This window comes from Ursus americanus, chromosome 32 (assembly GCF_024610735.1).
Source record: "Ursus americanus isolate L20-20 chromosome 32, mUrsAme1.1.p, whole genome shotgun sequence".
NCBI classification, from domain to species: domain Eukaryota; kingdom Metazoa; phylum Chordata; class Mammalia; order Carnivora; family Ursidae; genus Ursus; species Ursus americanus.
Window position 1 is genome coordinate 23,375,531 of NC_142158.1, and position 16,164 is coordinate 23,391,694.

At 38.9% G+C, this 16,164-nt stretch overlaps 1 protein-coding gene across 5 annotated transcripts in view; it reads left to right on the forward strand.

Annotated features, from left to right (window-relative positions):
- The window catches only part of CDKAL1 (CDKAL1 threonylcarbamoyladenosine tRNA methylthiotransferase), a 673,848-nt gene that overhangs the window by 2,336 nt on the left and 655,348 nt on the right, over nt 1-16,164 (forward strand). For all 5 annotated transcript variants that reach the window (XR_015722607.1, XR_006779269.2, XM_087858100.1 and 2 more), the window contains exons 3-4: nt 13,351-13,525; nt 15,058-15,170. Coding sequence is in view for 3 of the 5 variants with exons in the window: in XM_087858100.1 (XP_087714226.1) it covers nt 13,351-13,525; nt 15,058-15,170 (288 nt within the window). In the remaining 2 variants the exon portion in view is untranslated. The remainder of the gene's footprint in view (nt 1-13,350; nt 13,526-15,057; nt 15,171-16,164) is intronic.

Here is a 16,164-nt window from a genome sequence, read left to right on the forward strand (position 1 = left end):
GCTAATCATATTGATCTGGAAACCAAGAACTATGAAAACTACTGGTGTAGGACTTTGATATACAATGTGCTACACGCATGAGAACTACTGGAAAGTTTAAAAAATAATATCAATTCCCAGGGTCTGTTCCCCAAGATTTTTTTTTTTTTTAAAGTAATATCGAGGGGCACCTGTGTGGCTCAGATGTTTAAGCATCTGCCTTCAGCTCAGGTGATGATCCCAGGATCCTGGAATCAAGGCTCACGTAGGGCTCGTGGTTCAGTGGGTAGCCTGCTTCTCCCTCTCCCTCTGCCTCTCCCCGTGCTCATGTTTTCTCTGTACCTTTCTGTCTCAAATGAATAAATAAAATCTTCAAAAAAAAAGTAATCTTGAGTCCCACACTGGGACTCATGACCCTGAGATCAAGAGTCCCACCCTCTACCCACTGAGCCTGCCAGGTGCCCCTGTTCCCTCTGATTGATTCAACTGCCCTGGAGCTGAATTGTTGGTATATTTTTAAAGATTTATTTATTTGAGAGAGAGAAAGTGCTCAAAGGTGCATGGGTGGGGGTGGGGTTTGAAGGGCAGAGGGAGAAGCACGCTCCCTACTGAGGCAGGAGCCTGACATAGGGTTCAGTCCTAGGACCCCTGGATTAGCTCTACTTGAGCTGAAGGCAGATCCCTTAACTGACTGAGCCACCCAGGCACCCCTCAATTGTTGGTAATTTTTAAAAGCTTCTCGGGTGAATACAGTGAGCACTCAAGATTGAGAACCTCTGGATGAATGGTGGATCTCAGTCAGGGATGTTTCGTAGAATCACCTGGGGAGGGTTTTGCGTTAACGTCCTTAAATTCCACTCTCGGAGATTCTAATTCAGAATGGGACCTGGATATTTGATACTGTAAAACCTCCCCAATAAATCACACATGGAAGTAACATTACTGTAGGATATTTCTCTTTTTTCTTTTCATCGTTTTCAGTATCTCCCTTTCCACTGGTGATTTTTCTTCCCTTTATCAAACTTGAATTCCTCCACCTTTTGAGAAAAAACTTTATAGTCCTCTTATTACCTTTAAATATTGTCTTGCTTTCTTTTTAGTCTCAAACTTTCGTTTCCTTATTACTCATTTATAAATTTCTGAGGGCTAGCAATTCCCTCTACCAGTTTGTTGGAAGTAAAAACTCTATTAATAGTGATGAGTGAGATTGTTCTAACGTGCTTATGATATGCAGCCGGATTTACCATCCTCTGCTTTATATTTGTCCCCTTAGTTTCTCTAAAGTGAATTTCTAGAAATGGAATTGCTGGGTCAAAGGATATATATTTTTTAAAGTTTGCTAGGTATTGCTAGAAAGCCTTCCAGAAGGGATATACCAGTCTTACCATACTTTCAGCCAACCTAGGCTTTTTGTTCGTCTTTTTTTTTTGTCAGTGGGGTACACAAAAAAATAATTATTGTTTAAACACTTGCTATTAGTGTGCTTAAGCAGTATTTCTAGTGCTTATTGGCTATTTGTATTTCTTGAGTGACTGTTTTTTTTCTTTGCCCCTTTTTTCTGCAATGTCTTTATTTCTTAGCGTCGCATTAGTCTCTTACATGGTTTAGGCTTTGCCAGTGAGGCAGAACTATAGCTGGGGGAGCTTGGTGTTGAGAGAAGGCCTGGGTTCTAATTCTAGCTCTGTCGGTGTACAAATCTTTTTCTTTCTCTGGACTTCAGTTCTGTAAAATGAGAGGCCTAGCAATGTTTTCTTCTTCCCTCACTGTGTGATATTGTATTTCTACTTCAGTGGACCCATCTCATCTTTCTCTGTGTTCTCTTTCCCTTCTTTGGGTCCATACACAATGCTGTATGGGATGTAAAAAATGTAATTAAGAAATATGGCTTTTAATGTGTCCTTCAATTCAGAATCCTTCAGTCATTCTTTTGTAACATTTGAAGGCACTACCTGGTTTTACCCTTTCTCACTCACCTTATTTATTTCATAGACTAATAGTGATAGAAGAAACACTAAGGGTTATTAGGTATTTGCTTCAACTTCACATCCAGTGTAAGAATTTCCTCCTATGTTATAGAAAGACTAGCTGAATTTACCTTAAGCATTTTATTAATTCATTGATTTGGTTAACAAATACCGTGTGCCTCCTGTATGCTGGGCATTGTCATAGGTGTCATAGATACAGTGGTGAGAAAGAGGTGATGCCTTTTCTCCTTATGGAGCTTACACTGCAGTGAGAAGGATGGAATTATGTTCTGCAGTTATGGTGTCAGCTTAGAGGTCATTGTGAGTGTGTGTGGATGCTTGGTCTCTGTGTGGTTATTTTATTTTATTTGCCTGAGAGAGAGAGCACAAGCAGGGTGAGCAACAGGCAGAGGGAGAGGCAGGCTCCCTGCTGAGTAAGGAGCCCGATGCAGAACTCGATCCCAGGACCCTGGGATCATGACCTGAGCTGAAGGCAGACACTTAACTGAGCCACACAGGCGTCCCTGTGTAGTTATTTTAGATGTGGTGGTTAGGAAAGGCCTCTCTGAGGAGGTGTCATTTGAATAGAGAAATGGGCAGCAAGCCATACCAATTTTTGGGGGATGATCTTCCAGGCAGGAAAAAAAAAACAAGTGTGAAGAGCTCTGAGTCAGAAACCAGTGTGGCATACTCAGAGAATATCTAAAAGGTTTAGTATAGTTGGGTCAGAGGGAGTAGCCAGGGGCCATATCTAGTTAGAGTGGGTCATCTACAGTAAAAAAAAGTATTTATTGAGAATCTGCAATGTGCTAAATGTAGTTTTAGACACTACTGGGATAAAGCAGTGAGCAGAACACACAAAAACCTTCACTTTCGGGGAGCCTGGGTGGCTCAGTTGATTAAACGTCCAGCTCTAAATGTCAGCTCAGGTCATGGTCTTGGGTTGTGAGATCCGGCCCTGTGTCCAGCTTTGCTGAGTGTGGAGCCTGCTTGGGAATTTCTCTCCCTTTCCCTCTGCCCCTCCCTGTTCACATGCGCCCTTGGATGGAAAAAGAAGGAAAGCTTTCTTTCAGTAAAACAGCAGCACCTTTACCTTCATGGAGTACATATTGTAGTAGAAAGAGCTTAAAAAAGTAATGAAAACCTCCAAGTGGGAAATGAAGTTGCTGTGGTACGGAAACAAGGCAGGGAAGGGGAGAGCAAGTGTGTGTGTGTGTGCGGTGAGGTGGGAGTTGCTCAGAAAGGTTTCACTGGTGACGTTTGAACAAAGTCCCAAAGTCATCCCAGACAAGACTAAGACCCTGGGATGAGTGCGTACTGGTGGGTATGAACTAGCAGGGAAGCCTGTGTGTTGAGTGGAAAGAAAAGCGGAATGGTAGGAAGGAGGGTCAGAGAGGTGACAGGAGGCTGATTATATATGTCCTCGCAGATCTTTGCAGCGATTTTGGTTTTTTTACTCTGAGACGGAATGCCGTTGGCAGTCTGAAGCTTGAGATGAAGTTAGGTTTTAAAGGAATCCCTGGCTGCTGTGCTGAAAATGTCCTTTGGGAGTTAAGGGTAGAATCGGGGAGACTAATTATGGCAGTAATCTAGGCAAGAGTTGATGTCTTGGTTCTTGGAAATAATGCTGCGATAAACACAGGGGTGCATCTACCTTTGAGTTAGTGTTTTTCTTTTCCCTGTGTAAATACCCAATAGTGGAATTATTAGATCCTGTGGTATTTCTGTTTTTTATTTTTTGAGGAACCTCCATTCTGTTTTCTGGGGTGGGTGCCCTAATTTACATTCCTGCCAACAGCGCACAAAGTTGCTTTTTCTTCACATCCTCTCCAGCACTTGTTCATTTTTGTCTTCGTTTTAGACCTTCTGACAGGTGTAAGGTAATAGCTTATTGTGATTTCAATTTGCATTTCCCTGATGACTAGTGATATTGAGCATTGCTTCATGTGTCTGTTGGCCATGCTTGTCTTTGGAAAAATGTCTGTCCAGGTCCTCTGTCCATTTTTTAATAGGATTTTTTTTTTTTGGTGTTTGAGTTTTTTATATATTTTGTATATTACCCCTTATTGGATATATCATTTGCAAATATCTTCCCCATTCAGTAGGTTGCCTTTTTGTTTTGTGGATGGTTTCCTTTGCTGTGTAAAAGCTTTTCATTTGATTTAGTTCCAGTAGTTTGTTTCTGCTTTTGTTTCTCTTGCCTTAGGGGATGTATCTAGAAACATAAACTGAACCATGTCATCTGCGAATAGTTACAGCTTAACTTCTTTTTTACCAATATGGATGCCACTTCTGTTCTTCTCTCGTCTGATTGCTGTGGCTAGGACTTGCAGTATGTGTTGAATAAAAGTGGTGAGAGTGGAGGTCCTTGTCTTGTTCCTGACCTTAGAGGGAAAGTTTTCACCACTGAGGAAGATGCTGGCTGTGGGTTTTTCATATATGGTCTTTATTATGTTTAGGTATGTTCCCTCTAAATCCATTTTGTTGAGAGTTTTTTTTTTTATCATGAATGGATGTTGAATCTTGTCGTATACTTTTCTCTGTGTTTATTGAGATGGTCATATGAATTTTATCCTTTTTGTGTTGATGTGTTCATGACATCGATTTATGAGTATTGAACCATCCTGGCATCCTAGGAATAAATCCCATCTGATCGAGGTGAATGATCTTTTTTAAAGTATTGTTGTATGAGGTTTGCTAATATTTTGTTGAGAATTTTACATCTGTGTTCATCAGGGATATTGGCCTGTAGTTTTTTATGTGTGGTGTCTTTGGTTTTGGTATGAGGGTAATGCTGGCCTCATAGAATGTATTTGGAAGCTTTCCTTCCTCTTCTGTTTTTTGGAATAGTTGGAAGAGAATAGGTATTAATTGTTTAAGTGTCTGGTAGAATTCACCCATGAACCCAGCTGGTCTTATATTTTTATTTCTTGGTTGTTTTTTGATTAGCGATTCAGTTTCACTACTTGTAATTGGTCTATTCAGATGATCTATTTCTTCTTGTTTCAGTTTTGGAAGATTATGTGTGTTTCTAGGAATATATCTATTTCTTCCAGGTTGTTCATTTTGTTGGCATATTGTTTTTCATAGTATTCTCTTATAACCCTTTGTATTTCTGTGGTATCAGTTGTTACTTCTCTCTTGTTTCTCATTTTATTTGGGTCCTTTTGCCGCCTTTCTTGATGAGTCTGCCTAAAGGTTTTTCACTTTTGTTTATTTTTTCAAAGAACCAGCTCTTGGTTTCATTGATTTTTTTTTTCTATTGTTATTTTAGTCTCTATGGCATTTATTTCTGCATTGATCTTTATTATATCCTTTTTTCTACTCATTTTGGGCTTTGTTCTTCTTTTTTAATTCCTTTAGGCATAAAGTTAGATAAAATTTTTTTCTTGTTTCTTGAGGTAGGCTGTATTGATATATACTTCCCTTTTAGAACTGTTTTTGCTATGTCCCATAGATTTTGGACTGTTGTCTTTTCATCTTCATTTGTCTTCATGTATTTAAAAAAATTTTTTTAAAAAAGATTGTATTTCTTAGAGCAGGAACACATGCACAAGCAGAGGGAGAAGCAGACTCCCTGCTGAGCAGGGAGCTCAATACAGGGCTTGATCCCAGGACCCTGGGATCATGACCTGAACCAAAGGCAGATGCTTAACTGATTGAGCCACCCAGGTGCCTCTAAATTTCTTCTCTGATTTCTTTTTTGACCCATTAGTTGTTTAGTATCATGTTGTTTAGTCTTCACGTGTTTTTCCCAGGGTTTTTTGTTGTGATTTATTTCTAGTTTTATACCATTATAGTCATAAAAGATGCATGGTATCATTTCAGCCTTCTTAAACTTGTTGAGGCTTGTTTTTTGGCCTAATATGTCATCTCTTCTGGAAAATGTTCCATGTGCATTTGGAAAGAAAGTGTATTCCGTGATTTTTGGGTGGAATATTCTTATATATCTGTATGTCCGTCTGGTCCAGTGTGTCATTCCGATACATTGTTTCCTTATTGAATTTCTGTGGATGATCTAGCCATTGATGTAAGTGTGGTGTTAAAGTCCCCTACTATTATTGTATTACCATTAATTTCTCTCTTAATGTCTGTTAATATTTGCTTTATCTGTTGAGGTGCTTTGGTGTTGGGTGCATAGATGCTTAAAATTGTTATATCGTCTTGGTGGATTGATCCCTTTATCATTTTGTAATGCCCTTTGTCTCTTATTACAATCTTTGTCTATTTTGTCTAAGTATTGCTACCCCAGCTTTTTTTTTTTTTTTTGACTTCCATATGCATGGCAAATGTTTTTTCCATCCCTTTGCTTTCAGTCTGTATATGTCTTTAGATCTGAGGAGAGTTTCTTACAGGGTCTTTTTTTTTTTTTTAAGATTTTATTTATTTATTTGAGGGGAAGGAGCAGAGGGAGAGGGACAAGCAGACCCTGCAGTGAGCACGAAGCCTGACATAGGGCCCCATCCTGTGACTACGAGATCATGACCTGAGCCAAAACCAAGAGTCGGACACTCAACCAGCTGAGTGCCCCAGGTGCCCCAGATGGGTCTTTTTTTTTTTTTTTTTTAAATACAATCTCTGTATCTTTTGATTGGAGCATTTAGGCCATTTACATTTAAAGTAATTATTGATAGGTGTGTACTTCCATTTTAAAAATTTGTTTTCTTGTTTTTATAGTTCTTCATTCTCTTACTCTTTCTTTGAGATTGATATGTATTATAGTGTTTTGTTTGGCTTTCTTTCTCTTTATTTTTTTGTGTATCTGTCATAGGTTGGGTTTGTTCATATATAACATACTAAGTAACATACTAAGTAAAGAACAGTTCATATTGATTTGATGGTCATTTAAGTTCAAACACATTCTGGGGAAAAAAAAACCCCAGAAAATCTTTTTCCTTTTTCTTTTTCTCCTTCTCTTTTTACTCCCTGCTCCACATTTTATATATATGTTGTCCTGTTCTACATCTTTTTCTTATGTCTAATTATGTCCATTTCTTTTCCACTCAAAGAAGTTCCTTTAACATTTTCATAAGGCTGGTTTAGTGGTGATAAACTCCTTTATCTTTAGTTTGTCTGGGAAACTCTTTATCTTTCCTTTAAATCTGAATGATAATCTTGCCAGGTAGAATATTCTTGGTTGTGGGCTTTTTCCTTTTAGGGCTTTGAGTATATCATGCCCTGGACTTCTGGCCTGCAAAATTTCTGCTGAACCATCAGCTGATAGCCTCTGGTGTTTCCATTTTAGGTAACTTTTTGTTTCTCTCTTGCTGCTTTTAGGACTATCTCTTTATCTTTAACCTTTGACATTTTAATTATTATTTGCTGTGGTGTGAACCTCCTTAGGTTCTTTTTGTTTGGAACTCTCTGCTTTTTGGACTTGGATGTCTATTTCCCTCCTTAGGTTAGGAAAGTTTTCAGTTATTCTTCAAATAAGTTTTCTGCATCTTTCTCTCTTTTTCCTCTGGGACCCATCTAATGTGAATGTTTGTTCACTTGATGTTATCTCTTAATCTTTCCACATTTTTTAGAATTCTTTTCTCATTGCTGTTCACCTTGTGTGCTCTCCATTACCCTGTCTTCCAGATTGCTGATATGTTCTTCAGATCCTCTAACATACTGTTGATTACATTAGTGTGTTTTTTATTTCGGTTGTTGTATTCTTCAGCTCGGATGGCTTCTTTTCAGTATTTTCTATCTCTTTATTGAAGGTTTCACTGAGTTCTCCCACTCTTTTTTTCCAGCCCAGTGAGTATCTTTATGATCATTACATTAAATTCTTCATCACGCATGTTGCATATATGTTTGGTTTAGTACTTTTACTGAGGTTTTTTTTCTTTCTTTTTTTTTTTTTTCTTTTGGAGCATATTGCTCTGTCTCCCCATTTTGCTTTATTTCTGTGTTTGTTTCTATAGATTAGGCAAAAGGGTTACTTCTCCAAAAGTTGAAAGAGTGGTCTTGTGTATGGTGATCCCTGTGCAGACTGTGTGTTCTTGTTGACTTTGCTGACTGGCTGGAGCTGTGGCTGTATGTGCTTACTTTTTTGAACTGTGGCTTTTTGCAGAAAAAATAAAATTAAAAAAAAAAAAGAAAATAATAAAAGGAGAAGAAAATAAAATAAAGAAAAAAGACAAGGAAAAGGGAATAAGAAGGGCGCCTGGGTGGCTTGGTGGGTTAAGTGTCTGCCTTCAGCTCAGGTCATGATCTCAGGATTCTGGGATCGAGGCCCACATCAGGCTCCCTGCTCAGTGGGTAGTCTGCTTCTGCCTCTCCTCCTGGTTCATGCTCTCTCTCTCTCTTTCTCCCTCTCTCTCTCTCTCTGTCAAATAAACGAATAAAATATCTAAAAAATTCTCAAATCCTAAAAAAAAATAAGAAATAACAAAACCAAAAAGAAAAAAAAAGCTAAATAAGTCAAATTTTAAAAAGTTAAACTGTAAAAATTGAAACACACACATACAAAACACAGAACTGCAGCTTTTGTTTGCTTTGTCCCAGCACCACAGGGCAGCTGGTGTGGGCTTGTGGACCCTGGGCTCGCTGAGGTCACAAGCTCTCTGTGACGACGGGACCTGCCAGTTATGGCATTGGGACTCTCTACTTATGGTGTTGGAATCCACCTCTTATGGCAGCCAGACCCTTCTTCAGTCTTGTCTTTTGAGGTGGAGAGGGAGATTTTTCTGTGCCCCAGCACATCTAGGGCTGGTGTGAACTTGTGGACCCTGGGTTTGCTGAAGTCACAGTCTGATTGGGAGGATTGGACCTGCCTGTCATGGTGTCTGGACCCTGTTCAGATCTAGGCTTTTAAGGTATGGGAGCATCAGCTGTAGTTCCCCAGTCCCTCTGACCTGGAGAGCTTTCCTGCAGGTCCTCTGCTGCGTGGCAGACTTTTAGTGTGGTCTCTTTTATATGTGAGTTGCTCTTTTTTTTTTTTTTTTTAAGATTTTATTTATTTGAGAGTGAGTGCGAGCGATAGAGCATGAACAGGAGAGGGGCAGAAGGAGTGGGAGAAGCAGACTCCTCACTGAGCAGGAAGCCCGATGCGGGGCTTAATCCCAGGACCCTGAGGTCATGACCTGAGCCAAAGGCAGATGCTTAACCAACTGAGCCACCCAGGCGCCCTTGCAAGTTGCCCTTTTATTTTATTTTATTTTATTTTTTTTTTTAAAGATTTTATTTATTTATTCGACAGAGATAGAGACAGCCAGCGAGAGAGGGAACACAAGCAGGGGGAGTGGGAGAGGACGAAGCAGGCTCTCAGCAGAGGAGCCTGATGTGGGGCTCGATCCCATAACGCTGGGACCACGCCCTGAGCCGAAGGCAGACGCTTAACCGCTGTGCCACCCAGGTGCCCCAGCTAGTTGCCCTTTTAAACCATGGTTTTTGTTTTTGTTTTCTGTGCCCAAGGACAGAGGGGTCTGTTCCTGGTCCTTTAGTTCTATCCCTTCCCACTGCAGTTCCCAGTGTTGGTGGTGGCGGTTCCCTCTGTGACCATGTTTCTGTCTCTCTTGCTGTTCTCTTGCTATTTTGTCTTCAGTTATTCGGGAGTTGCTCAGTCAGCCCTCAGTTCTTCAGGAGGAGTTTTTCTATTAATAGGTGTAATTTGGTGTGTTCTGTGGAGGAGGTGAGTTCAGAGTCTTCCTACATCACCATCTTGAATTGGAATTTGCAGGAGTTTTTCTTCTTTTTTTAAAGTTTTTATTTAAATTCCATTTAGTTAACATACAGTGTAATACTAGTTTCAGGGGTACGATATGGTGATTCAGCACTTCCGTACAACACCCAGTGCTCATCGCGGCAAGTGCCCTCCTGAATCCCCATCACCTATTCCCCCCACCCCCCCACCCGCCTCCCTTCTAGTGACCATCAGTGTGTTCTCTAGAGTTAAGAGTCTGTTTCTTGGTTTGTCTCTTTATCTTTTTAACCCCTTCGCTTGTTTCTTAAGTCCCACGTATGAGTGAAATCATATGGTATTTGTCTTTCTCGGACTGACTTATTTCACTTAGTGTAATACACTGTAGCTCATTCCACATCATTGCAAAAGGACGATGAGTTTTTCTTTAAGGGAGAGGAATATGATTGGGATAGTTAGGGGAGGAAGTAGGGTCAAGATATGGTTTTTGTTTTTTCAGTGGGAGAAATAACATCATGTTTCTATGTAGATAGTAATGGTTCAGTGGGGAGACAGTGATGATGCAGGAAGAGGAGTCATTGCTGGGAGTCTGTGTTTGAGTAAGTCAGTAGAAGGATTGTTCTTGGTGGGGGGTGGGTGGACCGTTTATTTGCAGGAACAGATTGGTAGGCAGAGTACATGGGCAGAGAATCATTTCCCTGTAAAAGAAGGAAGTCATCCATCTGTGCAGAAAGTGGGAAGGGATCTGAGGGTCTGCTTCATTCAGGCCTTCTGTTTTTGGTACCATCTTTAGCCTCATTAAGAAGAGATCTGTGAGAAATTAATTTTCAGAAAATTCCTAAGATAAATGAGTTTTAGGTTCTTTACTGCAGTTTTTCACAGTCTTTGCTCTACTAATGAATACTAGGGATCTCTAAGGAGGCAGAGTTTCCTAAATTTGTTTGACCGCAGAACCACTTTTTTTTTTCACTGATCCTTCATATTTCAAATAAATAGAACCAATTTCAGAAAGATTAACCTAGTTCATTTCTCCTCTAATTTGCTGAGTTGGCCAGAGCTCTCATTTGCAAGAGCAGAAAACCCAATTTAAACTAATTTAAGCCACAAAGGGAACTTACTGGCTCACATGACTGGGCAGAGCAGGGCTTTGATCCAGGTGCTCAAATAATGTCAGTAAGGCTTTTTCTCTCTCCAGCTCCTATTAGGCTTCATTCCCTAGGTATTTGATGCCATGTTGCCTGCCATAGGGCATTCTCAGTTTGACATCCTCCCAATTTATCCACTTCAGTGAAAAGGGAAGCCATCTTTCCTGTTAGCTCTGGCATAGAAGTCCTCTTGATGATTTTCATTGGCTAGGCTTGTCAAGTCCATCCCTGAAGCAATTATTGTGGCCAGGAGGATGGGTTGCTTTAAAGGCTTGGGTCATCTGCCCCATTCCTGTGTCTAGGGAAGGAGAGGCCTGTGATTGGCAGTCCCACCACGACTATCTGGTATACATGTAAACTACATTTTAACCAGTCTTTTTTAGATTTGATTATTTCTAGTTTTTTGCTGCTACTACCAATGTCAAACTAGCTGAGCTTTGAACACAGGTTTGTCTGATGGACTGGGCATAATTTGTCATAGTTGTAAAGAGTGCATTACAGTAAAGGGCACAAAATGATCCTGGCGGGACGCTGCTCTGTTCATTGAAAGTTGTTAGTGGAAGGGTGGGGATCTGGCGGATCGAGAGGGGAAAATTTGTCAGAGACTCTTGAGACCAACAGAGAGTATTAGGATCCTTAACACTGGTTTGGGCAACCCAGATGAGGAATAGTGGTCACTCGGTATATCTACATTAAGCAGGCAGTCGAGTGCTGCGCAGCAAACGGGCTTGGGCTCGTTTGGCGTGGTTGCTCTTTGGGTAAGTTAGCTTTTCTAACTGTGAGGATGGTTGTACCACCAAACTCATGAAATTGCAAATGGTTCATGGATGACCCTGTGAAGCACTTGCTTCATGTCTAAACATAGTGGTGGTACTCTCAGCTGGTGTGCTCGAGTATATATTCCTTTTACTTTTCAGGTAATTTTTTTCTTAATTATTTTATTTTCACGTAATTACAGATTCACTTTCAGTAATAAAAATTATGTGGAGATGCTATAAGATTTATCCAGTTTTCCCCAATGGTAACATCTTGCAAAGCTGTAATATAGTATCACAGCCAGGATACTGACATTGATAGAGTCAGGATGTAGAACATTTCCATCCCTCCAAGGATCTCTCATGTTGCCTTTGGATAGTCACATTCACTTCTCTCCTGCCTGTCCTCTGCTTAATCCTGGTAACCTCTGTTGTGTTCTCCATTTCTGTAATTTTGTTACTTCGGTCTCAAGTATGTTATATAAATGTAACCATAGAGTAGGTCACCTTTTGGGCTTGGCTCTTTTCACTCCGCATAACTCCCTGGAGATTGATTCGGGTGTGGTGCGTATCAGTAGTACATGTTTTATTGCTGAGTAGTATTCTGTGGTACGGATGTACTACGGTTTGTGTAACCATTCCACTCACTGAAGGGCATCTAGGTGTTTGCAGGTTTTGACTATTACAAAGAAAAGTGCTATAAACATTTGTGTTGAGGCTTTTGTGGAAATATATGTCTTTATTTGTCTTGGATAAATCCTCAGCGGTACAAGTTTTGTGTTTTGTGGAGTTTGTTTCGTTTTATGGAGTAGAATGGTTATTGTCTGAAAGTTTTTGGTTTCACTAGGCTGCCTCTTTTCTGGTTCTTTGCAAAGAGAACAGGCTTGTGCAGGGGGTTGGGGGGAGCTTCTATTGTCTGCATCTTTTGGGTTGCTGGCTTCCTCAGCTTCAAGTCTGAGATATAGGAGGCAAAACAAACCCCAAGCAACTCACCATTGTGTTGTTCCTTGGGTTCCCCGGTCCCTAGCCAGTTTACCTCCTTCTCTCTACTTTTCGAAGTCTTCTCGTGTTTATTTTATATATAATGTCCCTGGTTTTAGTTGTATTTAGTGGGAGGGGAGGTAAAAGTATGTCTGTTCTTTCTTCCTGGAAGCTGTATCCACATTTTCTTTTCTTAATTATAAACATTTTGAACATTCAGGAAAGTAGAGAAGCAACACCAACACACCTATTTCTTAGATTTAAGACTTGTAAATGTTTTCCTGTATGTCTTACCTATTTTTATTGTTTTAAAGTAAATTATAGGTATAATGATATTTAACCTCCGAGTATTTAATATGCATCTCTAAAAAGATTTTCTAAAAATAATAAATAAAAAGTGATATCCTGTATACAATGTTAGAAATAAGATTTTTAAACATAAGGACAGTATTTTACATCTAATGACTTAACGGTAATATCCTAATATTATCTATCACCCACTTCATATTCTGATGTTCCTAGTTGTCCCCAAAATATCTTACAGCTAGTTGGACGAAGTATGATATAATCAAGAACATGAATTACCTTTAGTTTTGTTGTGCTTTTGAGTCTCCTTAACCATGAACAGTCTCTCTCTTATTTTTTTCTCCGTGATACTGATCCGTTGAGAGGATAGATACAGGGGAACCTTGGGATGTCCCATTACCAGTAGGATTTGTCTGATTGTTTCCTTTCCTTGCATTTCTTTATCTTTTGTGTTTTCTGGAAACCTGAGGTTAAACTAAAGGCTTTATTAGACTCAAGATCAGCAAGAATGTTTCATGGGTGATACTGCATTAAATGGATTTCTCAGGGACTCATGTGCTGCTGCCTTTTATAACTTTCTTATATGATAGAGAAGATGCCTTCTGCGTCCTGCGACACACTACTGGATGACATAGAAGATATCGTGTTACAGGGAGACTTAAAGCCACAAGATAGGCATTCTGCACGAAAGCATGTAGTTCCAAAGGCACGAAAGCGAAACACCCAAAAATATTTGCAAGAGGAAAACAGTCCACCAAGTGATAGGTAAGCTCTTGTTTTGAAATTATATTCAGTATCCTACCAGGGAAGAAACTGGTACTACCGTATGTGGTATATATATATAATGTCTCTTTCTGAAAGTCTTTTGAACTTTTGAGAGCAGATATGTAGATTTATTTTTTTATTTGAATGGTTTCAAATTTAGCAAAGTAATTGCTTAAAAAAGAAAAAGATATCAGATGGCACATTTCTTGAAGACAGGGCCAAGGGCACTATTTGGCACAAGCATGGGGGGAGGGGTCGCGCCCACTGTCCCAGGATCTCTGATATTACTGCAGGTGGTATGGAATCTTGTGTTACTTCCAAATTAAAACTTTTACTGGAATTTTTAATTCTTATGAGACAGTGGTGGTTTGGTGATTTGGGTATTTCATTTTTCTTAACAAATTTACAAATACTTTTGGATCGGCTAAAGGCATTGGGCACAAATAAATTCGTGCTGTTCATTCTGTTAGGTCTGTATTTGAGTGAAATTCTAATACAGCCTAGCCAGGAAGGCTTATGCAGTTGTCTAGCTTTAATATGCCTGCATTTGTTTAGATAGTAAATTGTTGAAAGCTTTAGTACACTTGGTTATTTTGTATGAAATAGTAAGCTTTTAAAAATCTGTGAATTTAAACTTTCTTATATTTAAATGACTGAAGTTTATCAAACGTACTTTGAATATGTCTTTAAGGTAATTTCTATTTAATTTTAGATGACTGGGCAGTCCAAATTGAAAGTCTTTTTTTTTTTTTTTCCTTCCTAAAAAATATATTTTTATAACTCTACTTTTATGTGTGGAGTATTTTTAATTATGCTACAGGGTGATAGTTTTTCTGTTTTGATTCAGCTATTTGTATCTAAGTTATAAAATAAAGATAGTAACTATTGGGGCGCCTGGGTGGTACAGCGGTTAAGCAGCTGCCTTCGGCTCAGGGTGTGATCCTGGCGTTATGGGATCGAGCCCCACATCAGGCTCCTCCGCTAGGAGCCTGCTTCTTCCTCTTCCACTCCCCCTGCTTGTGTTCCCGCTCTCGCTGGCTGTCTCTATCTCTGTCAAATAAATAAATAAAATCTTAAAAAAAAAAAAAAAGATAGTAACTATTATATAGGAGTCAGTGAGCAGGTAGATGTACTTAGTTTTCCTCATTTGCTTCTCTTGCTAGAACCATTTTCTTTGTATTTACCTTTCTGTGAGTTTAACTTTGTGATAGCACATTAGTGGTACTGAATTTAAACTACAATTCAGAGCAAAAAGAGATCTTGTTATATAGAGAGTCTTAATTTAAAATGTAATTCAGAGAAGAAGGAGGTCTTTTTATGTAGAGAGTCTTAGAATTCTGTGGTTATTTTATTTTGATTATAGACTTGGTATAACAGTTGATTGTGGATTAAGTTGGTGCATTTCATGAATAGATTGTGAATGGGTTGCTGTGTGTTTTTGAATAATATGCCCAGAAATCATCTTGTGTTTTTTTGCTCTAAAAATCCTTTGGTGAGACTTAACTTTTTTTTTTTGATTGATTGTTTAATAGCACCATTCCAGGCATACAGAAAATTTGGATGAGAACGTGGGGTTGTTCTCATAATAATTCGGATGGAGAATACATGGCTGGACAACTAGCTGCTTATGGATATGAAATTACAGGTAATGAGATCTATAATGTATTTTATTGATTCAATGTTTCAGAGCTAAGTTTTTTAAAGATATGTATTTTAGCTTCAACAGTTAAAGCATATTTTAACATAATGATTTTAAGGCAAAACAAAATGATAGCCATTATACATTGTCTGGATAATTACAGATATCATATTTTAAAAATACTTCAAAAATATTTTGAAATGAATTTAGACTTACGGAAAAGTAGTAAAATTACAGTTTGCATATGTGCATTACCCAGCTTCCCCTAATATTAATATTTTACATAATTATACTGTAATTAATAAACTGGGCAGTTAACATTAGAGCAATACTCCTACCTAAACTGCGTATCTTATTTGATTTATGCCAGTTTTCCCATATACATTCTGTTGCAGGATCCAATCTAGGATCTCACTTTTCGTTTATTTGTAATGTCTCCTTAGCCTCCTTCAGTCTGTGACAGTTCCTCAATTTTTTCTTGTTTTTTATGTCTGTGGACTGTTGAGGAAAACCAGTGAGTTACTAGTTACTGTGTAGAATGCCCCTCAACTTGGGTTTGTCGGATGTTTTCTCATGATTACGGTAAGGTTATGTATGCAGTCTTGGCAAGAAGGGCACATTGAGTTCTCAATGCATCATATCAGGGAGTTTATAATGAATCAGTATGTCTTATCACCAGTGGACTGTGTCTTCCAGACTTCTCCATAGTAAAGTAAATATTTTTTCTCATTGTAATTAGTAAATATCCTATTTCTCCTCAACCTTTTCTCTACTAATTTTGGTATCTTGATAATTTTAGTTTCTGTCCATGGAACTTGTTTGCAACAGTCATTACTGTTTGTTGAGTGGTGATTATCTGTTTTCTTTTCTTCTACACTTACTCATTGGGATTCCTCTGTAAGGAAAGACTATCCTTTCTCCCCTGTTTTATTTATATGTATCCATATGGACTTACGTATTGATTTTTCTATTCTGTGGGTTATGGTCGAACACTGTCATT